Source organism: Hemitrygon akajei, chromosome 26 (assembly GCF_048418815.1).
Source record: "Hemitrygon akajei chromosome 26, sHemAka1.3, whole genome shotgun sequence".
NCBI classification, from domain to species: Eukaryota; Metazoa; Chordata; class Chondrichthyes; order Myliobatiformes; family Dasyatidae; genus Hemitrygon; species Hemitrygon akajei.
In genome coordinates this window covers 11,521,297-11,544,646 of record NC_133149.1, presented here as the reverse complement: position 1 = coordinate 11,544,646, position 23,350 = coordinate 11,521,297, and the positions used below count along the sequence as shown (strand labels likewise).

General features: G+C 39.7%; 1 protein-coding gene across 1 annotated transcript in view; it reads right to left on the bottom strand.

Moving 5' to 3' along the window:
• Positions 1-1,481: 1,481 nt before the first annotated feature.
• The window catches only part of LOC140716752 (A disintegrin and metalloproteinase with thrombospondin motifs 15-like), a 53,008-nt gene continuing 31,139 nt past the window's right edge, over positions 1,482-23,350 (bottom strand). Inside the window, exons 4-9 of the mRNA XM_073029577.1 lie at positions 20,379-20,546; positions 13,586-13,869; positions 10,642-10,819; positions 7,150-7,325; positions 5,593-5,768; positions 1,482-3,700 (exon numbers count right to left, since the gene is read on the bottom strand). Coding sequence (XP_072885678.1) covers positions 2,914-3,700; positions 5,593-5,768; positions 7,150-7,325; positions 10,642-10,819; positions 13,586-13,869; positions 20,379-20,546 — 1,769 coding nt within the window. The 3' untranslated portion in view covers positions 1,482-2,913. The remainder of the gene's footprint in view (positions 3,701-5,592; positions 5,769-7,149; positions 7,326-10,641; positions 10,820-13,585; positions 13,870-20,378; positions 20,547-23,350) is intronic.

Genomic DNA, 23,350 nt, shown 5'->3' with positions numbered 1-23,350 from the left:
AATACAAGGCCATCAAACAGGTGTAGTTATCTTCTGAATTGAAATTAATTGTTCAACATCTATACAAGCGTGCTGCCTGTGGTAATGATGGGAAAATAATGATGCAGTAGCAGACAGCACAACATTACTGTGTGGGTTCCCTCTGGGTGTTCTGGTTTCCAAAGATGTATAGGTTTGGGTTGGTTAGTTTTAGGCATGCTGTGTTGCTGATGGAAGCATGGCAGCACTTGAAGATTACCCAGCACAGTTCTTGTTGATTTGATTTGGCACAAAATGATGTATTTCACTATATGCTTTGATACTTTGAAAGAATAGATTCCAGGTGGTATATCAAAGCTGAGAGAGTAGAGCTTGGTTATGTAAGTACATTGTGTTAATACACATGATGCATTTCACCATGTTACAATGTACACATGATAATAAACCTGAGCAGCACAAATCCTCATCCAATTTGTGCACTCATTCAATCTTTCTGCTTTGGAGAAGGTATTTGAAATTCATTAGAAATTTGAGTTTTGAAAGTTCCTTTTGCAGATGTTCTGTGAAATGAGGGGTATTGTGAACGACTTGACATTATTTTAGGAGTTGCCTCATAACACAAAACAATGGCGTGGGTTGTTAACACAATAATGTCAATCTAATTAGCCGATCATGTGGGAGCAACTCAATGCATAAAAGCATGCAGACATGGTCAAGAGGTTTAGTTGTTTAGATCAAGCATCAGAATGTGGAAGGAATGTGATCTAAGTGACTGTGGAATGATCATTGGCATAAGACATGGTGGTTTGTATATCTTAGAAACTGCTGATATCCTGGGATTTTCACGCACAACACAGTTTACAGTGAATGGTACAAAAAACATCTATTGAGTGTCAATTTTGGTGGGGGGGGGGGGAAATGCATTGTTAATGAGAGTGGTCAGAGGAGAATAGCCAGATGGGTTTGGGCTGATACGAAGGTGACAGTAACTCAGATAATCACACATTACAACAGTGGCATACAGAAGATCATCTCTGAATGCACAGCATGTTGAACCTTGAAGTGGCTGGGCTTTGCCAGCAGAAGACCACAGGCATACACTCAGTGACCACTTTACTAGGTGCAGGAGGTACCTAATAAAGTGCCCACTGAGTGTATTCTGTGTGATAACAGACACTGTGAGTTAATCCACTTGGCATTATTGGATGAGATGTCTTTAAATAATTTAGTGGCAAAATTCCCATTCACTCTTGGCACTAATTGCATGTCAGATCATCCAGCTGGACACAAATCCCCCACATTTTGTTTTATGAAGCTAACCCAAAGCTTAAACACAAGAGATTTCTGCAGATGTTGAGAATCCAGAGTAACACACACAAAATGCTGGAGGAATGCAGCAGGTCAGGTGGCATCTGAGGGAAATAAACAGTTGATGTTTCGGGCCGAGACTCCTTATTAGGATAAACCTTTCTATATGTCACTATCAATAATATGACCAGCAGTTCATAGATAGTTATGGTTTTATTGTGCACAATTAAACAGATGTATACATGGTATACGTAACAGCCAATAAACACTATTTATGCCCTTCGCAATTAAAAAAATGCAAAAGAGTAATATAAACCCCAATAACATATGAACCATCTTTTAGATGGAAGAGCAGTAACTGCAGTCCCTCCCAACCAGAACACAAGTGAAAGGGTTACAGAGTCTGGTATAAATGATATTTTCTTTAAAAAAAAAGTACTGCACAATACAAAGAGAAGATTTAACAACCATCGATGCAAGTGGCTTTCAACTTTAGTGAAATACTAAGAATTTGAAACTTTTCTTGGATGAAACAATTGTATGACTGGTTTCTTCATGTAACAGACATATTTGTAAAATTATCACAAATGTTTGCAGGCAAGGTATAAAATGTGCAAACATGGACAAAGCGTATAGCTCCATAGTTATAATCTAACCACACAAAAAATGACTTAAATTGTCAGTTTGGTTTTACATTGATGGTTTTTGGAACCCAATACACATAATAAATAATGTTGCCAGCATACAGAAAATGATTGATGCACCATGTAATATTGTCCCTATCAGAATAAATTATTATATATAAAACATAGTTTACTAAGAGATTATTAGAAGAGATCATATTGCAAACAGGTTCAGCTACCAAATACTATAATGCTCACCTCAGACATAACGTCTGAAGTGTTTAACCTGACTTTAGCAAAAGCCTAACACCTTTTTTAAAAAATAGAGTTAGGATCTAGTGTAAAATGTTGCAACGGTGACATCAGTTAAACCTGACCAAATGTCACGTTACATGTCACACAATAGTATTACTGGATAAAATATTCTATTGGTTTCACAAACAATTTTTATCTTCCTAATATATTTTATTTTAAAAAAGCACATTAAATTCCCTGTTTACAAATGAACTCACTTCCACATCTCTGAAGTTAAGAATGGTCACCTATTACCATTGACCTATTAATATATCACATTAGGACATAGCTGCATTATATTGCAGTTGCACCTACACTGGTCCCTGTATTATTGTTTAACGCTCAATGGTGAAAAAAAACATCATCAAACCATAGAAATCTTTGACTGCTTCTAACTTGGTGTCAAACTGCATTGTGTAAGTGTCCAATAGGCAGTCATCACTTCTTACATTAGTACAAGGTCAATGAAGTCACCAAATCAGTTTAACGCAACATACAAATGCCAGAGGTAGACTTCAACATGTAAATTTTAGGTAATTTCATTCCTAATTATACATCACAGATCTCCATGTTTTCCAATGTGAAGCAGTTGTTGGTTTTAATATTCCATTTGGGTTCAGGCGTAACAGATATAGCCATCATTTTAAATCACTGATCACCTGCCATTGCTAAAGACTACGCTATCTGAAATAATATCCACTGAGGGTTTTCAGCAAGGTCTAACAGTGCAAAAGTCCAGCTCTTGTGGCTTCTTCCTTATACTGCAGTGTTCCCTGGGTAATGCATGGCCAGTATCAGCCTTACATTTGATTAAACGTCTCTTGAATCCTCTGCCGCAGGTCTTTGAGCATGGTGACCAGCCACCAATCTCCCACACCGGGCAAGGATCTCCACATTGCCGGATGACTTCTGGTTTCTGGGTGGTGTCACAGTCAAATGCTATTTTTCCGAGATTGTCTTCACACTCAACAGATCTGTGCTGCAACCCATTTCCACATGAAACGGAACACTCAGACCAGTTTCTCACTACCCATTTATAAATAGGCCTCTTATAGTCTGGTTGCCGCGAGTTTATTTTATTGAATTTGCTTAAACTTTCATTGTTCAATGAGACTCCTTTTGTGTCCTTTTTATGAGGACTATGCAAAGATTTATCTTCCCTATTGTCCTTGGGTAGGTAGAAGGAATAGCGGACTCGAGGAGGAGTCATTTTTCCAACTGACAGGACTTCAATGACCAGTGGTTCTTGGATGGGTCTAAAGGCTTGAAGGCTTTCAACAGAAGTTGCTGTCCCACTATACCTCAGCAGGCTTCCCTTTATGACAATGTCCCGTTCGACCGCAGAAACAATATAGTGACCATTGAGTATGTACTTCCCATGTTCATTCCTAACAGCCAGATAGTTGTCATCATTAGTCATGCCTCGGTATCCTCTTTGCTTGATATCTATACTGGTGGCTCCGACTGGAATTGTCACAATATAATTATATCCATGTCTGTTGAAAGAAAACAGCTTTAATACTGTAATTACGGTAAATGCTAAAATATTATTTGAGAATCTCTCTTCTTCATGAATTCTTTATTCCACCTTTCATAATCCCAGACCTTCCTTTTCTCTTTAGAGAGAAAGAGGATGAGAGGTGACTTGATAGAGGTGTGCAATATGATAACAGGCATACATTGAGTAGATAGCCATAGACTTTTCCCAAGGTGGAAATGGCTAGTACGAGGGGCATAACTTAATGTCTCAAAGACCCTTTCAAACAATTGATTTCTTAAAGTATGGTCACTGTTATAAGACCATAAGATATAGGAGCAGAATTGGACCAGTTGGCCCACTGAGTCTGCTCTGCTGTTTCATCATGGCTGATTCATTTTTCTCTCAGCCCCAACTCCTACTTTCTCCCTGTATCCCTTCATTTTCTGACCAATCAAGAACCTATCAACATCTGCCTTAAACATTCCCAATGACTTGGCCTCCACAGCTGCCTTTGGCAACAAATTCCACAGATTCACCACTCTCTGACTAAAGAAATTGCTCCTCATCTCTGTTTTCTTAATGGAAATGCCTCTAGGCTGTGTCCTCTGGTTCTAGACCACTCCCCCACCATAGGAAGCATCTTTATACGAGGGAGAATAATTTTAAAGTGATTGGAAGAAAGTAGAGCGGGGACATCAGAGTTAAGTTCTTTACACAGAGAGTGGTTGAAGAATAGAAATTCCCGCCAGGGGTGATGGTAGAGCCAGACACATTAGGGATATTTAAAAAACATGGATGATAGAAAAAAGGAGTGTTATGGAGGAGGGAAGGGTTAGATTGATCTCAGAGTAGGTTAAAAGGTCAGCAGAACATTGTTGATTGAAGGGCCTGTACTGAGCTGTAATGTTCTATGTTACAAGCCTGAGCTTTCTATATCCCGATCGATGCAATTTTTCAAAAGTGGTCCATTGTTTTCTGAATTGTGAGGCTCTGCAGCTTAATTTTGTTTCCAGCTTTGATCATGTGACCTGGCTAAATGAGCAAATTGCTCACAGTCCCTCAACTCCTACTCTGTGTTGACCAGAGTAAGTGAACACAGCTCTCAATCTTCCCCCCCTCCTTGTTTCAAAACTTTGATTTCATTCAGTGTTTTTCCCAGAGTACTCTAACTATTCATCAGTGCTATAACAATGGACACATCTACATTGTCTACATGAATAGGTGATTATTTGAATAGCTAAAGTCTCTACAGAGCTGCACTGACATTGCTCCATTTTCACTGTTCATTTGTTCTAGTCTAGTTCATCTTCAGAGAAGTTTCATTTATTGGGTATTTTCTTAAGGGTCTATAGGCATTTTCACTATGAAAATGTAATGGTGTTGACTTTATGATCCCTCTTATGACTCCCTCTCCTTGTTTCAGCTCTTTGTTCCCATTCAGTGTTTACTCCAGAGTAGCCTAACTGTACATGGTGCTATAACAATGGAACCCTCTATGTTATCTACAACATAACGGGGTGATTGCTTGAACATCTTGTGTCTCCACAAAGCTGCACTAATTTTTCTCCATTTACAAAAGAGTTTCACTTATTGGGTGTTTTCTTAAAGATTAAAAGGCATTTTGTCACTATTAAAATTAATGGTGTTGACATTATGTTTCTGCTTATGTATGAAAATGAGAAATTATCTTTGAACTTGTATCATAGTCATAGGGTCAAACACTACAGACACAGGACCTTTGACCCCACCGTGTCCTTGACACAAAAATACCTATCTAACCTAATCCAATTTATCAGCATGTAGTGTTAATGAATTCTCAAATTATAATTGTCTTTAATGGTATTAAAGAGACATAATATTATATTAATAACAATTAAGTATAAATGAAAGGAAAAAGGAGAAACATACATGGGCTTTGTGAATAAGCCTGAAACTTTCTTGCAGCTTTTGTGATCACCTCCACATACTCCACACTTGTCAAATTTCTTCTTGGAGCCCAGTCTTCCATCACAACCAGCTTTTATACATTTGCCTTGGACACACACGGCTGAAGTGTCTGGCATGCATGGAGTTCCATCCACTACCTGGAAGTTCAAGATCAAGATTGTTTAATGTCATCTCCAGTACACCAGTATAAAGGAGAACAAAATAATTGTTACTCCAGATCCCATGCAACACAAAATAAATAGAAGATAAAGAACACAATAGCAATAATGAAACACAATAAAAATAAATACTTAAGATAGCTAATATACATTGATTGTATGTTCATAAAGTAACACAAGGCTGTGCATGAGGTGACTGACAGGAAATAATAAAATATTAGGTGGAGATGTTGATCAGCCTTGCTGTTTGAGGAAAGTAGCTGTTTTTCAGTCTGGTGGTCCTGGCACGGACACTATGTAGCCTCCTCCCTAACGGGAGTGACAAACAGTTTGGAAGGACATAATAATTTAGGATGCTGTTTCATCCTCTCAATTCTGCTTAACATTTTGTAAAACTTCTCTGCCATGATTCAGTATCCCTTTTGATGTAGGGAACCAGAACTCACATCAATCTCTGTGTGCAGTGCAGTCAAAGTTCAGCACTCCATTCTGAAACATTCCACTGTGTGGAAGGAGCAGATAATGGAACAGATTTACACCAGGGACGGCAGAAAAGTGGGATGTTTTAAAGTAAGGATGGTGTGTATTTCCACTGTAAAGGAAAATGAAAATCAAACCCCTGCAGACGCTGGAAACATGAACTAAACGTTCCAGACCATTGAGTCACACCCACAGAATATGGATTGAGATAGGACTGAGATGAGGAGAAATGCCTTTACTCAAAGAAGATGAATGCCAGATTCTCTACCACAGAGTGCTCTGGAGGCTAAGGCGTTGAATATATTTAAGGAGATAGAGGCAGAAACAAAATGACATTTAAAAGATAATTGGACAGCTATATCTGTTCTCGGGTGATGGGGTGTAGATATGTCTCTACCAAATGAGGTGCAAAGTGCTCCTTCCCTCTGCTAGCCTTGGTAAGGTGTAGCACCTGCTGAGCCCCTGATCATGGTCATGTGAAGCTATGGGAACAGGTGGTGAATGGTTGTGTGAGTAGCTTGTGTATATCACAAGTCCTGGTTATGTGATCACTGACGCCAGGCAGACAATCTCTGAAGAGTATTGATAATAGCTGTGGTCACCTGTCTTGTAAAGACACTGCCCAGAAGAAGGCAATGACAAACTATTCTTGTAGAAAAATTTCCCAAGAGCAATCATGGTCATACAAGCAATAAACTTAAGTTTAAAAAGAAAGCACCTGGAGTTTGTATTATAAAGAGCGAGTCACTCAAGAAAAACGCAAGAAACTAAATGATTAATAACTCTCATTAAACAATTCAGGTGCTCTAAAAACCTCACAGCCCAATGCTCTACAGTATCCTGCACAAGCTTGAAGAGCTCAGTACAATATTATGCTTACCTTGGGTGCAAGAACATAGAAGTATCCAGTTCCATTTGCTCTGCACACAAGCTTGCATTTGTCCCTCAAAGATACTCCTGAGTATTTCGGAACCCACACAACAGATGGGGCAAGTCTATTGGTATTGACATTGTAACCATTGAAGGATTCACACTGCTCCTCCCTGAAACTTTTACCTGTGGTTTGGATGGAAATCCAAAAAAAAAACCAAAAACAGCAATTAGAGGGGATTAACTGTAACTAATCATCATATCTGTAGTGTGGCAAGACTGTTCTTTCACTTTTGACTAAGTTGGATCTTGATGTTTTTGTGATACAAAGGTGCTTTTGAAGTCAAGAATGAGGCATAAAACTTATTGCTCATAGCCATTTTATTAAATGCTACAAGAGCAAAGATAAAGAAGAAATGTTGAGAAAACAAAGAAAAGACCCTACGAAAAAGCATTTGTGGTCGTCTCATACCCAGACTAGAAATAGCAAAATTCCATTGGTATCAAAGTAACTTATAAAATAGCTAGGTTCATATCATGTGAATCTTGCTACAGAAAACTAAGATGGTTCTAAAAAATAAGGAAGCAACTATACCATAATTACAGGAAAATTCAATGAACAATTACCATAGGCCACAGGACCATAACACATAGGAACAAAATTAGGCCATTCAGTCCATGGAGTTTGCTCTGCTGTTCCATCATGGCTGATGATGAAATAGAGCAGAATTGCCTGATTCTGCTATTATTTGGCCTAATAATAGGCCATTAGTAGGCCAAATAATAGCAGAATCAGGCAATTCTTACATGTCTTACAGACTTATCTGTGGAAAGAGGAACCAGTCAATATTTTAATCAGGAGGAAGGGTCTTCAACATGAAATGTTGACTTGCTTCTCTTTTCAACAGTTTGTTTTTTGTTGCAAATTCCTGCGTTTGCAGTTTTATTACCTGTGACCTTAGCAGTTCTGTAACCAGATTTACTCTGTCAACAAATTTTCCATCTTTGAACTCTGACTTACAAATTCTCAACAATGACGGCTAATGAATGGGTGTTTCTAGACCTGCTAAATTCTGTAACTTTCAATGACAATACAGAGCATACAAAGAAAGAAATTAAAATAAATTGTCAAGTTTTTACTATTTAGATGTTTTTACATACTCCAATGTGTGGTGAATCTGTGGAATTCATTGCCACAAAGGGCTGTTGGAAGCCACATCATTGGGTATATTGTGGAGATTTATTGGTTCTTGATTAATCAGGATGTCAAAGGTTACACGCAGAAGGCAGGAGAATAGGATAGAGATGGATAATAGAGTAGCTATGATGGAATGGCAGAGAAACTTGATGGGCTGAACACCCTGATTCAGTTCCTATGTCTTATAGTCTTGTGGACAAAGGAGTAACTGTAACATGAAACTTTTGGGGTTTTTCTGATGAATCAATTTCTGCTTTACTCTTACAAATCTGTCCATCATTTTGAGTGATTCCTTTCAGCAATGTAATTAAACATAGTTTCTATACTTAAGAAATTCTCCATTATTCAAGAGAAAATAGACATTATTCTTCAATTGATATGGATTTAATAGAGTGAATCCACTCTGGTCTTATCTTGCTGTTCCTGGCATCACTGTGGTGAGTGCAGTATCATGCAAAAGTCCTAGCCACCCTAGATTTTTTATATAGTTTCAGAAGGTATGGCCTCCACAGAGCCTGATCCCAACATCATCGAGGCTGTCTGTGATTACCTGTTGAGACAGAAGCAAGCGAGACAGCCAAAGTCTGCAGAAGAACTGTGGCAAGTTCTCCAAGATGCTTGGAACAACCTATCAGCTGATTTTCTTATTAAACTACACAACAGTGTACCGAAGAGAATTGACAAAGTTTTAATGGTCAATTGTTATAAATTTAATTGAGTGAATCCACTCTGGCCCTATTTCACAGTTCCTGGCATCACTGTGGTGAGTATACAGTATGTCTCAATAATGACTGAAGCGAACGTCTGTGCCACTTATGAAAATATTGAAGAGAGTTAGGAAAAGTATTGCTGTTTCATTGAACATATCTTCTGAGTATGTGACTGTTTTGAATGTATAGCATCCGTTTCCCCTTACTTAAAAAGGATAGTGATTTGGGGATTAAATTTCAGACTTTACAAAACATTTTTATAAGTGCAAAGTTCAAAATTCAACGTTATAAAGAACACTCTTTGCGTTTTCTTTCACAAATGAAGCATTAATTACTTCACATGAAGAGCACTACCACTTTCAAGAACTTTTTTTGTTCAGGTTAAGCTGGTTTCAAACTGGTTTCAATAAACTCTTTCATCCTGCTTCAGAATTGTGTATGTTTTCCTCAGTATTTGCCTCTCTGGGTGAAATTGCCATCAATGTTAACAATCGATAACTTTTCAATATAAAGCGGAACTTTCCAGTGGCTAAACATTTTAATTCTCATTCCCATTTTGATATGTCAGTTCATGGCCTCCTCTTGTGCCAAGATGGGGTCACGCTCATGGTGGAAAAGCAACACCTTTTCTGTCTGGGTAGCTTCCAACCTGATATCATGAAAATCAATTTTCCTTCTGGTAAGGATTTTTTTCCCCTTCCCCTTCCCTCTTCTTCTGTTCCCCACTCTGGCCTTTTACCTCTTCTTACCTGCCTATCACTTCCCCCTGGTTACCCAATCCTTCTCTTTCTCCTATAGTCCACTCTCCTCTCCTATCAGATTCCTTCTTCTCCAACCCTTTACCTTTCCCACCCAGATAGCTTCACCTATCACCTTCTACCTCACCTTCCCCTCCCCCAACATTTTTTATTCTGGCATCATTTCCTTGCTTTTCAGTCCTGAAGAAGGGTCCTGGCCTGAAACTTCAACTCTTTATTCATTTCCATAGATGCTGCCTGACCTGCTGATCTCCTCCAATATTTTGTATGTGTTGCTTTTCAATATCAAAATTCAAATCACTTCAAAATCAACCCTGAAACAACCAAAACTGATTGCTGGAAAATGCAGCCAGCGAAGTGCTGGGGAAAGGGATGGGTTCTCAGTAACAGAAGGATGAAAGCACTCTATTCTCTGAAAGGTAGTCTGTGTCAAATCAGAAAGGAAGGAGTTGATGAGAGAGGAGAAAACAAGGTAATAAAGATGTAAACACGAGGAAATCTGCAGATGCTGGAAATTCAAACAACTACACACACAAAATTAGCAGGCTAGGCAGCATCTATAGGGAGGAGCGATGTCGACGTTTCGGGCCGAGACCCTTCATCAGGACTAACCAAAAGGAAAGATAGTAAGAGATAATAAAGTTGTGTTAGATCTCTTGAGGAAACCAGATGGTAAATCATCAGTTTTAATGGTCCTATTTTATTCCTTACTTTATGATAAACTGTGCATTACAGAATGTATATAATGGATTGGCCCCAATGAACAGACAACACAAAATACATCTGTTATTCAAAGCCAGATAAATAACACAATGTGGCTTCAATAAATGTCTTACCATTGTCAGGGCATGGCTCCAAATTGCATGAACGGTATTTGACACGGATCCCCTCACAATATCGTCCTCCATTGGCTGGGACTGGTTTGTTGCATTCTCTCTTGGCAAGCTGCACACCACCTCCACACGTACGTGAACATGACCCATAAGGACCCCATTTTCCCCATCTTCCATCCACCTGCAACAGATAGAGATCATTTGTACAGATGCCAGCCCTTTATGCCATGCCTGTTCCACATACAATGTACTTAGTGCCAATATTACAAAATAATAAAGTCTCCATGACACCATTAACATTAAATGAAACCCAGCTATAAGTGTGGGACCTTAGGTCCAGGTTCAGGAACAGTTAGTATCCTTCAACCATGAGGCTCTTGAACCAGCATGGATAACTTCACTCACCTCAACTCTGAACTGATTCCACAACCTATGGGCTCACTTTCAAGGACCCCACAACTCATGGTCTCAGTATTTTTTATTTATTTGGCTGTTTGCTTGTTTGATTGTTTATTGCTTATTCAGCAAGTTACTTAGTTATTTATTTAACTAGTATTTATTTTTTATTAATTTCTTTATGTGCTTTTTGTATTTGCACATTGGTTGCTTTTGTCTTTTCTGTACTTTTTCAGTGATTCTATTGTATTTTTTTGCATCAGGTAGGAGGTACAGAAGCCTGAAGGCACACACTCAGAGATTCAGGGACTGCTTCTTCCCCTCTGCCATCCGATTTCCAAATGGACATGAAATCACTGAATGCTCCCTCAATACTTTTTTTTAATTTGTTTCTTTTTTGCACTACTTATTTTAATTAAACTATATAGTATACATATATACTTACTGGAATTTAGGTTTTTTTTCTATTTTTGTTATGTATTGCATTGTACTGCTGCCACAAAGTTAACAAATTTTACGACATGTGCCAGTGATATGAAACCTGATTCTGATTCTGTCAGTCATTGACACAAACAACACATTTCACTGCATGCTTCAAAGTTTTAATGTACTGTACATGTGAAGTATAAAGCTAATCTAATCTAATTGTTCTGTTGACCATAGCATTTATTGATTTCAGTTTCATTATCTATAAATAGCAATCTTTGCAAACCAGGAGAGCCATATGCTTCTTTGTAATTCATACAGTATAACATTGTGCTGTTATAATAAGTAAGATTTTTTTAATTTCTATAACACAAGTCATATCTTGGATGGAGAAAATTGTGCTGGGTCATAATTATCCACTTATATTTAATCGCTATCCCATAAAATCTTATCCAGATGCTTCATGGCTTGTTATTGGCAACGGCTCTGCCCAAGATCACAAGAAACAGCAGAGAATTGTGGACACAGCTCAGCACATCATGGAAACCAGCCTCTCCTCCGTGGACTCTGTCTACACTTCTTGCTGATTTGGTAAAGTAGGTATCATAATCAAAGATCCCATTCACACCGGACTTTTTCTCTTCTGCTCCTTCCCATTGGTCAGATACAAAACCCTTTGTATGATAGGATATGCTTGACCTCACAATATAATTCATTATGGCTTCATTTTCTGCCTGCACCTGCATTTTCTCTGTAATACTTTATTCTGCATTCAGTTATTGGTTTCTCTTGTACTACAGTACTGTGTAAAAGTCTTAGGCACCCTAGATTTTTTATATGGTTTCAGATGGTACGGCCTCCACAGAGCCCTGATCTCAACATCATTGAAGCTGTCTGGGATTACCTGGAGAGACAGAAGCAAACAAGACAGCCAAAAGTCTGTAGAACTGTGGCGGTGGTGAATCTGTGGAATTCTTTGAACAGGCTGCTGTGGAGCTAGTATTTTAAAATAGTAATCGATCTAATACAATTTGCATTCAGTAAAGCAACCAGCATAATTAAATCTTGTTCCTCTTTGTCCATCTTCATCCATTACATCACAATTATTATTTTGTGAGAGCAACAACGTAAGATAAAGCAAATCATGTCTGACAATGTTTCATGACATTGCTTTGTAACAGTTTTAGAGAAGAACTGCTTCTGAACAGGCGATACACAAGTGTGAGAGTTCACACACCTCAGATAACTCTGTGGGAAACTTGCAGATCCTTACAGAATTGGGTTTCAGAATCAGACTCAGGTTTAATATCACTGACATAAGTTTGCAGCAGCTGTACAGTGCAATACATTATACATAAAAACTATAAATTACAATCAGAAATATATTAAATATATATTTTTAATCTAGGCCTAAGTTGATACTTTAAGTTGTCAGATAGTTGATAGATTATCATACTCATTAAAATTAAAATTTGTTACAATATATTTATGATTTGGATAACTGCTTTTTGACATTCATAACTTGACATTCAGACCAGGCATGGACATATATTTCAAATGTAATTTCTCCATTTGACAAAATTTCTGGTGTGATTCATTTCAAAGAAAAGGTAACAAACTTATACAATTATTTTGATATATCTACAACACTAAGGATAAGGGTTCAGTGAAGCAGTTAATGATTATGCTTCCAGCCAACTAAAATTACAATGCATTCTTGAATGTTACTTCTGAGTGAACAGAAACATTGTAAGTAAAACTAAGCCAATGAATGCTTGTGGGTAAATGATAAACCAGCCACGCTGGGACTGATTCAATATAATGCGCACATTAAGAAATTATTATATTTAGATAGGAAACTAACAAGATATACCATGTAATCTTAACTGATTGTAACTAGGAAACAAACTACTCCATTCTTTATTCATAAGTCCAAAAGACATAAGAGCAGAATTAGTCCACTGGCTGATTTATTATCCCTCTCAACTCCATTTTCCTGCCTTCTCCCCATAACCTTTGATACCCTGAATAGTCAAGAACCTATCAACCTTTGCTTTAAATATATACAATAACAAAATTGATTTTGAGAGGCTCCAAGATGATGGTGTTGTGTCACATATATTACCTTGTGCTTTGTCACATCATGCATTGGCACACAAGTGCCCTTCATACAGAATTTCCCATCTCCACAATGTGTTCCATCTGCCCATGGGAAGTGTCTTGTCTGGCACACCAGCTGCCCTTGGGCTCTCCCTGTACACCACAGTTTCAAGCAAGGCTGCATGTATGGGCATGGCTTCGAGTTAACCCCAAACGCCAGTTCACACTGCCTGTTCAAGTTGTAGCTCTCACCGGGTAGGTTGTTGGGTAATGTGATAGGTTTCATTGGCTCATCCAAAAGGCAGTCACCTGTGGACAGAGGAAATTAGCAACTGAGGCTCCATTGATATAGGTCAGTATAATCAAATCAAAATGTGTTTTGTCTTGATTGAGAGGCTTGATCCAAAACATCAGTTTTCCAATTCCCATAAGACCATTAGACACAGGAGCAGAATTAGGCCATTCGGCCCATAAAGTCTACTCTAGCACTCCATCATAGCTAATTTATTAACCTATCAACCCATTCTCATGCTTTCTCCCCATAAAATTTACAACCATTACACCAACCATACAAGTAAAGTGGCACATGCATCCTCTGGGTAAATAACATGTAAAGGTTAGATTTTCTATGGAACACAAGAACATAACATAATAAGGCCAATCAGCCCATCAAGTCTGCCCTAACATTTAACATGATCATGGCTGTTCTCGAGGCTTCATCTCCTCTTCTGTCCCATTCCCCTTTCGCCTTCAGTTCACTGATCTTTTGAAAATGCCCCCACTGAACTACTCTCCAGAATCATACAGGATTCTGGAAGTTCACCACCCTCTGCAAGGAGAAATTTCTGCACCCTTTATTTTAAATCCAAAATGAAAGTCAAACTAAATTTATTATTCAAGTACGTACAGTATATGTCACCATATACCACCTTGAGATTCATTTTCTTATGGGCATTTACAGGAAAATAAAGAAATACAATATAATTTATGGAAAGAACTATACACAAACAAAGACTGTGCAAATAAATAAATAAATAATACTGAGAGTCCTTGAACACCTCCTAATCTTCTGACTGTACCTCTTTGTTGGTGGTGCTCCCACTGAGTGGAAACACCTTAATATTGATCCAGTCATGCTATCCAACCCTCTCACCCAGGAATTAGCCCACTGTACCTCATATGGACTATCGCCATTCTCATATTTTTTCTTTCTCCCTCTCCCTCTTCCCCCCTTCCCCCATTCCCCTCTCTCATCCCTGACTTGTTTTACTGATCATTTTCAATCAGTGCCCTCCTGCCTGTTGAACCAACTTCTTATCCAACATTTAAAGAATTATAGGCATTTATTATTTAATTGTAAGAGAAGTGAAAGAAGTTAATTGTAAATTAACAAAGACCATTTTGGAGAGTTTCTTCCTCTTTTTTTATCCTTCCTCACTTCAATCCCTCATAATTTTGAACATAACAGCATATTTTTTCTTGTCCTCCTCACTCTAAGGAGAACATTTCTTTCATCCCCATTCTCACAACATGTGAAGATGACTTCCATGAGTCCACTCCAATAAATCTCCTCTCCACCCTTGACACCTTTTCTGAAGCGTGGGTCCCAGAAATGTGCAGTAAATTTAATAAATAACCAAAATGCCAACAAAATTCTTATCATAGATTTAATAGATTGAACACAATGAAATTGATTGTTAGATCACTGCAGAGAGAGCTCACAGCTCTCAGTAATCTGGCATGAGTAATGACCATGTATAATGCATTCAATTCCAAGTCACGGAGCAAACTTTACAAAATGGTCCCTGTTAATTTCAAATTAACTTCTCCCACTCCACTTCTATTTAAATATCATACATTTATAAATCTTTGAATGTTGGACATCTGTAAGAACTTGGTTCAGTTGGACTTTTTTTAAAAGAGGTCTTTTCTTGAGCAAAACGGCAGCACTCTAGTAATCCTTACAAGCAAGTGATCACGCCATGTGACATTTCAAATCATTGGGCTGTAAAAATATCCAGTTCGATTAAGCTTTGAATTCAGACAGCAATGCAGGTCAAGCAACCTTAATAAAACCTTTGAACTCTGCCTGGTTCACTCAGTCGTAAAAATGTCACCTCAGCAAAAGTTTCCGAAGCTGTAACAGGATTAACAATGTCATGCCATGTGATTTTGTCAGGCACACAACAATCAGTGGAGCTGCCTCTGTGAAGCTGTTCAGTGGTGATGGTAAATGCTACTGTATTTTCAGCATAAGACCAGAAGAGTAATTGAAAACTTCTTTCCCACATCTACTTTATCTCGGCCTTTAAATATTTTGTAGCTTTTAATGAGATCCCCCTCTCATTCTTCTAAACTCTGGCAAGTCTGGTCCAGGCAAAAATACTCTCCTGCATTAACTTTCCCATTCCAACCTTTTTCCATAAGACACGGGAGCCGAATTAGGCATCTGGCCTATCCATTCTACCCTGATATGGCTAATTTATTTTCCCTTCCAGCCCCATTCTCCAGCCTTCTCCCAGTAATCTTTGACACCCTTATTAATCAAGAACTCCACTTTAAATATGCTCAATGACTTGGCCTCCACAGCTGTCTGTGGCAATGAATTTCACAAATACACCAAATTCACAGGCTAAAGAATTTTTTTCTTATATCTGTTGGAAAGAGACATCTGTCTATTTTGAGGCTGTGCTCTCTGGTCTTAGACACTCTCACTATTGGAAGCAACCTTTCTGCGTTCACTTTATCTGAGCCTTTCATTCTATTTAAGCCTTCCTTGACATCAAAGCATCCAGTGAAATTGTTTGCGTCAATGACCAACACAATCCATGGGTATGCTGGAGGCAGCCCGTAGGTGTTGCCATGTTTCCGGTGCATAGCTTGCCACAACGGATACGTCTTTGAAATGTGCAAGGAAACCATCGCACCCAGAGGAAACCCACATGGTTATGTGGAGAATGTATAGACAGCAGCGGGAATTGAACCCCAATATTACAGCTGCCACTATAAAGCAGTACACTACCACTATTCTACCATGCCACCCATAAGACAGAGGAGCAGAATTAGGCCAATCAGCCCATTGAGTCTGCTCCACCATTCCATCATCCCTCTCAACCCCATTCTCTTACCTTCTCCTCTAATCCTTTAATTAAGAACCTATTAACTTTCACCTTAAATATACCCAATGATTTGGCCTCCACAGCCATTTTGGCAATGAATTCCACAGACTCATCACCATCATCATGAAGGAAAATCTCCTTCATCTCTGTTCTAAATGGACATCACTCAATTCTGAGGCTGCACCCTCTGGTCCTAGACTCTTCCATTGCAAAAACATCCTCTTTGACCTCCTGCCATCAGGTAGAAGGTACCACATCATAAGAACCAGAACTCTCAGGCTGGGTAACAGCTTCTTCTCCCAGGCTGTTCAACTTCTTAACATCCAGTGCACATGTACACCCTGACTGAATGCCCTACCACCACAACATCAACACTCCCCCAACTCCCCAACTCACAGACACACTCTCATCCTGCACTGGTCACTTTTCATCTTTTATTGTTGCTGTTTCACATATTTATACGACTGTTTATTTTGCATTATAAAAAAATTGGTGTTAAGAGAATTGGCCAGCCATAGGTCTATCAAATAATTGAATGAACAAGATAATGTATACTTTCTGAATGGTAATGATCAAATGTGCATACCGGTTTTGATTAGGCATTCATATTAAGGATGCCATCAAGGATCCCTACCATCTGGGTCATGCTGTCTTCTCACCGCTACCATTGGGCAGAAAATATAGAAACCTCAAGTCCCACACCACCAGGTACAGAATCAGCTGTTTTCTCACATTCATTAAGTTCTTGAAACAACCTACACAATCTTAACTCTACCTCAGCAACAGAACACTGCAGGCCACCTCTTCAAATACCATGGACTTGTCCCTAATCACATTTTCTTTGCAGTGATATCTTGTCCTTTTCTTTTCACTATCTTCCATAATTTATCAAGGTCGCGATTGTTTATTGTCATAATTCAGTACGCGAGTGGAAAGGAGGACAAAATGATTGTTAGTCCGATCCGATGCAGCATTAAAACACACAAGCATAAATAACAGAATAAAAACATCAACAAACACAAGAAATATAAACATGAAAGCAATCCTATAAAACACAATCTACAAGTGATGGCTCTATGTTGAGTCTGAAGCTGTGTCCATGCTGTTGTGGCAAACAGGTCTTTCACTGTACCCGTACCTCACCGTTCCTGTGCACATGATAACAAAGTCGACTTGACTTGACAACAGGGATAAGAACATAAGAAATAGAAGCAGGAGTTGGCCATCTGGCCCGTTGAGCCTGCTCCACCATTCAATAAAATCATGTCTGATCTAACCATGGACTCATCTCCATTTACCTGCCTTTTCCCCATAACCCTTAATACTGTACCCCTACTATGCAAAAATCTTTCTAACCTTGTCTTAAATATATTTACTGAGGTAGCCTCTACTGCGTCATTGGGCAGAGAATTCCACAGATTCACTACTGTCCGGGAAAAGCAGTTTCTCTTCATCTCCATCCTAAATCTACTCCCCCAAATCTTAAGGCTATGTCTCTTGGTTCTAGTAATGCCTGCCTTCCTCATTCTAGTAACTCCTGCCTTCCTTTCTGCTTGTGAGACCTGGACTAGCTACAGGTATTTAAATCTCTGGAAAATTACCACCAACACTGTCTTATGGACTTCTATTTTGAGAGAGGCCAATGCTATTGATTCACTCAGCCTTCCAGTGAACCTGAAAATACTGTGAAGACTGAAGAGCATAATAAGGCTATCTGGCCCATGCTGTCTGTTCCACCATTCCAGCATGGCTGATTTAAAATACCATTCTAGCTTCCCATTGTATCTAGGTACATCTGACAAACATGAACTAATGTGGTATAATATCAAACAGTCCAGGTCCCAAGAGGCTCTCTCAAAGGACCAAAGGCATACCCAGTGGACCACAAGAGCACCCAACAGACCAAGGTACCCCTCAGACCATAAAACCATAAGACTTAAGAGCAGAATTAGGCCATTCAGCCCATCGAGTCTACTCTGACATTCCATCATGGCTGATTTATTATCCCCCTCAACCCCATTTTTCTGCCTTCTCCTCATAACCTTTGGCATACTGACTAATCAAGAACCCTTCAACCTCCACTTTAAATATATCTAATGACTTGGCTTCCACAGCCATCTATGGCAATGAATTCCACAGATTCACCACCCTCTGATGAAAGGTATTCTTCCTCATCTCTATACTAAAGGGATGTACTTAGGAAACATCCTCTCTACATCCACTCTATTGAGACATTTCAATACTTGAGAGGTTTGAATGAGATTCCCTGCGCCCCCCCCCCCCCCATCCTTATAAACTCCAGTGAGTACAGGCCCAAAGCCATCAAGCACTCCTCAAACATTAATCCTTTCATTCCCAGGATCATTCTCATGAGCCTTCTCTGGACCCTCTCCAATGCCAGCACATTCTTTCTGAGGTAAGGGGCCCAAAAATGCTCACAATACTCCAAGTGCCATCTGACCAATGCCATATAAAGGGTCCAAAACTGCAAGTGGTGTCTGACTATGCCTTCCCTACTGATCTCATCACCCTTAATTTGTTTTTGGTCCCAGAATCGGGCTAAACCAGCATTCAATATAATCTAGACTGATAGCCTCTGGAGCACAGAATCCCAATGACACAGCATTATCTGAGAGAAGAAATTCCATCCTCGTTTTCTTCATAATTTGCCTGATGGCCATTTATTCTAAGAAGATGTTCCTTAGTTATATGTTCCTCTGTGAGGGTGTACATTTTTGCTTCACCCACCCAGTCAAGCGTTGAAATGTTTCAATAACATTGTGTCTTATTTCTCTTACCTCCCATGAGTAGAGGCCTATATGCTTAACCTTTGAATTCAATTCCAGTTTAATTGTCATTTAAGCATACATGAATACTCATGAATAGATTCTAAAAAGACAGCGTTACTATGGGGTAATAGTGCAGAACACAGTCTCAACAGTCACACATAGGACACTTCATTTCACTTCAGGAATCAACTCAGTAAACATCCGCTGAACTGCCTGTGATACACTCAGTGGCAATTTTCTTAAGTACTTCCATTCTGTGTTGATTGTTACAATTTGTAACAGTGTTGTAACTTGAAACACTGACAGCGTAAATACGTTGAAGCTCTAAAATGTTTCAAAGTAAAGGTTGTGGTATGTTTATTTTTTAGAATATTTATGGATTATATTCATGAACCTAATTAATTGCAGAGTATTTCATAATGATATTAACATAGATTTCAAAATTGTATTAGCATCATTTCAAAATTATAATAAGATTATATAAAAGAAAATTGAAGCTGCATGGCAACAAAGGCTATGCATTTCAGATATACTTGGCTCCACAGCCACGCAGCTTAGAGGGAACAGTGGAGGTAACTAATAAAATGGCACTGAATGTATTCTCCTCTGTGTTATTGGTTAACAACTTGTTTGATGTCTGATTCAGATTCAGAGTCTGATCTCATTCCCTGTCCATCACTCAGCCATGATTATAATCTTCTTGTTCCTCTACAATGGATCCATTGTTTCAGACAGGGACACAGTGTCACAGTATTGTGTGGGCTGTACTGCAGCTTACAAAGAACAATAGGCAAAATTAATTGTATTGCTCTTTTGTGCAGTTCAGTCTGCAACAGAGAGAAGATAGCACGGATTTTTCACTGACATAAAAGTATTCAAAATTCACACTATGCAAGAGATCCTGACTTACCGTGACCACTGTCCAGGAAGTCGGTGATGATGGCTGCGCTGCACACCGACCATGGTCTGGAACGGTCAATGTGTATTAGGGTGGGAGACATCATGTGATTGTCCTTTAGCTTCCCGAATACATTTTCACATGCCTTGACGTTGTCATGGGGCATATTAAAGACATGGCCTAAAATCCAAAGGGAGGAAGTTTTCAGATAATAAATCTTGTTTGTTTGCATCAACCTTTCTTTATAGAATCATAAACAGATACAACATGCAAACAGGCCCTTTGGCCCACGGTAGCATGCTGTGGTTACACCTTGGGCCGTTGGAGTTCAGAGTTCAATTCCGGTACTGTCTATAAGGAGCTTGTATGTTCTCTCCATGACCATGTGGATTTCCTGTCAGTGCTCCAGTTTCTTTCCACAGTACAAAGAAGGTCAGTAGGTTAATTGGTCATTGTAAGTTGTCCTGTGATCAGCCTAGTGTTAAGTAGGTGGTTTGTTAGGTGGTGTGGCTCACTGGGCCGGAAGGGCCTGTTCCACGCTGTATCTCTGAATAATAAATCAATAAATAAATAAATTTGCACAAATCCTGCATGAGACCCAGTCCTTAGACTCCACACATTCCTACCAACTCTCCCCAGATTCTACCACTCACTAGTACATTAGGGGCAATTTAAAGCAGCCATTTTAAACCACCAACCTGCAGTGTTAGTGGATCTGGATCACCCAGAAGAAATTTACATGGTCGTAGAGAGGACACACAAACAGACAGCATCCAAGGTGAGGATTGAACCCAGGTCTCCAGTGCTTTGAGGCAGCAGTTGTGGCTTTGTGCTACCCAAAGCATCTTCAACAAAGTAAGATGTCCCAAGGTGTCATAGAGTGATCCAGTAATACAGCACAGAAACAGTTCATTCAGACAAATCAGGCCATGCCAACCTTAGCATCCTCCTGTCTATTCCCATTTGCCCACATCCCTCCAAGCCGTCCCCTTATCCTATCCAAATGCCATAACATTTTACTCTGCTGTCTTTGGCGCTGAGGCTGAGGCTGTGAGAGTGCTCCGGCTGCTATGCATTTTGGGGTCTGGTGATTTGCCCTGCTTTCTGATGAACTGAGACTGAGGCTTTGGGCCTATGCCAGCTGCTCTGGGGATTTGGTTCTGTGGACTCAATTTGGTTCAGAATGCTGTCGCTTGCTTCTGTTGTTTGCATGATTTGTGTATTTTTCGTTCTTTCTCTGCGCATTGCGGTTCCCCAACCTACGTTGGGTCTCAGCAGTGTAGAGGAGGCCACATTGGGAGCACGGGATATAGAAGGCAACACCAATAGATTCACCAGTAAAATGTTGCCTCACTGAGGACATGCATTCACCAGATATGAACAGAAAAATAAGTTAACCAGCAAACTCTCAAAGACAATTTATTGAGGTATTCCAGGATTTAAGTAGGAAATGGTGAAACTTTGGTGTCTCTTGACAGTTAAGAGATGTCCATGCACATCACATTGTTACACTGAGACCCATTTCCTCACCCTGGAATTATCTTGCTACAATAATTGGGTTAATATAATACAATTCTCACATTCTCAAAGGTGCGTTAAAACGTTGTCATTACGTATATTTTAGCCCTACTTAGTGTCATAACCACGGATTCGGCAGTGCAGCAGATACAGCAATTGCGCTCGTGAATATGCACGTGTTAGCTAATTATTATTTCATTCTGATGGCATTTAACTCCATTTGTTCCGTCATAACGCTTGTCGAGACTTGAGCAAAGCACAGCAATGCTTCGCTGCCTGCTTTCATTCCGCCTTGCTTGAGGAAATTGGACTGTCGAGTCAACTGACTGTGAAGACTAGCGGTATTCGTTTTATACTTAATTATTCCTTTCATTAAATATAAAATGAATACTGCTTTCAGCCGCAGTGTAGGCTTTGTTTTCCATTTGAGTGTTTTAGTTAATGGCCCTGTTTGGCCTAGTGCATATTGCTTTCTTTTCCCTCTAACTCTGTTCACATTAAAGTTGGGACTATCGACCTGCTTCAGTGTCTCTCACTCTGCACTTGGGCCATATCCGAACGTAGTGACAGCCAGTCTCGAATACACAAAGCTGGACTCAGCAGAGAGAGAGCAACTGGTTATGGCCCTGAGATTCATTGGTCAGGTAGGAGACAAACCACAGGCAATGGAATCTGTTCTCAGTGAGATTACGGAGGAATTGAGGCAGATAATCTCATGCCGACAAGCCCAGTCTCATGCGGAGGAACAGGTACCATCCCTAGCCGCAACGGTTGAACAGCTCACTGCAGACAATCGGACTCCGGTGTCTGCGATTTCCACACACACGGCTGCCATCCATGAATTAACTGTGAACAGCCAGTATCAGCTGACAGCCGTTAACATTCTCACCAACACCATTCAGCAGCCTCTGGCCGCCTGAATCCCACTCACAGCATCTCGAAGGTCCTCTTTTTCTGTGGTCCCAACAATCTCTGTTACTAATGTTCCCGCTCCCGCGCCTGGACCAGAGCCGACTGCCACATCCATACAGGAATCGATGGTTGCAGGAATTTTATTACTCAATGCGAGCTGACATTCCAAGCCCAGCCTGGTCGTTTTGGTAATGATGTGCGAAAACTGGCGTGCATGGTCAATCTTCCAGAGGGACGTCCACTCAGCCCGTTCCTTGCTTTACGGAGCAAGGATAGCCCACAGGCCAATCATTCTGACATTTCATTGCAGAGTTAAGGAATGTTTTTGATCTTCCAGTACAGGGTCAGGAGGCTGCCCACCGACTCTTGGACCTGCGCCAAGGCAGAGGAATGGTGAGAGCCTATGTAGTTAAATTCTGTACCCTTGCAGTAGAGACGGGATGGATTGAGAGATCCCTCATCACTGCCTTCCAGCATGGACTGAATGCAGGGGTCCGGCATGAGGTCACTGTCCAGGATGAGCAGGGTAGTCTGCATGACCTGATTAATCTGGC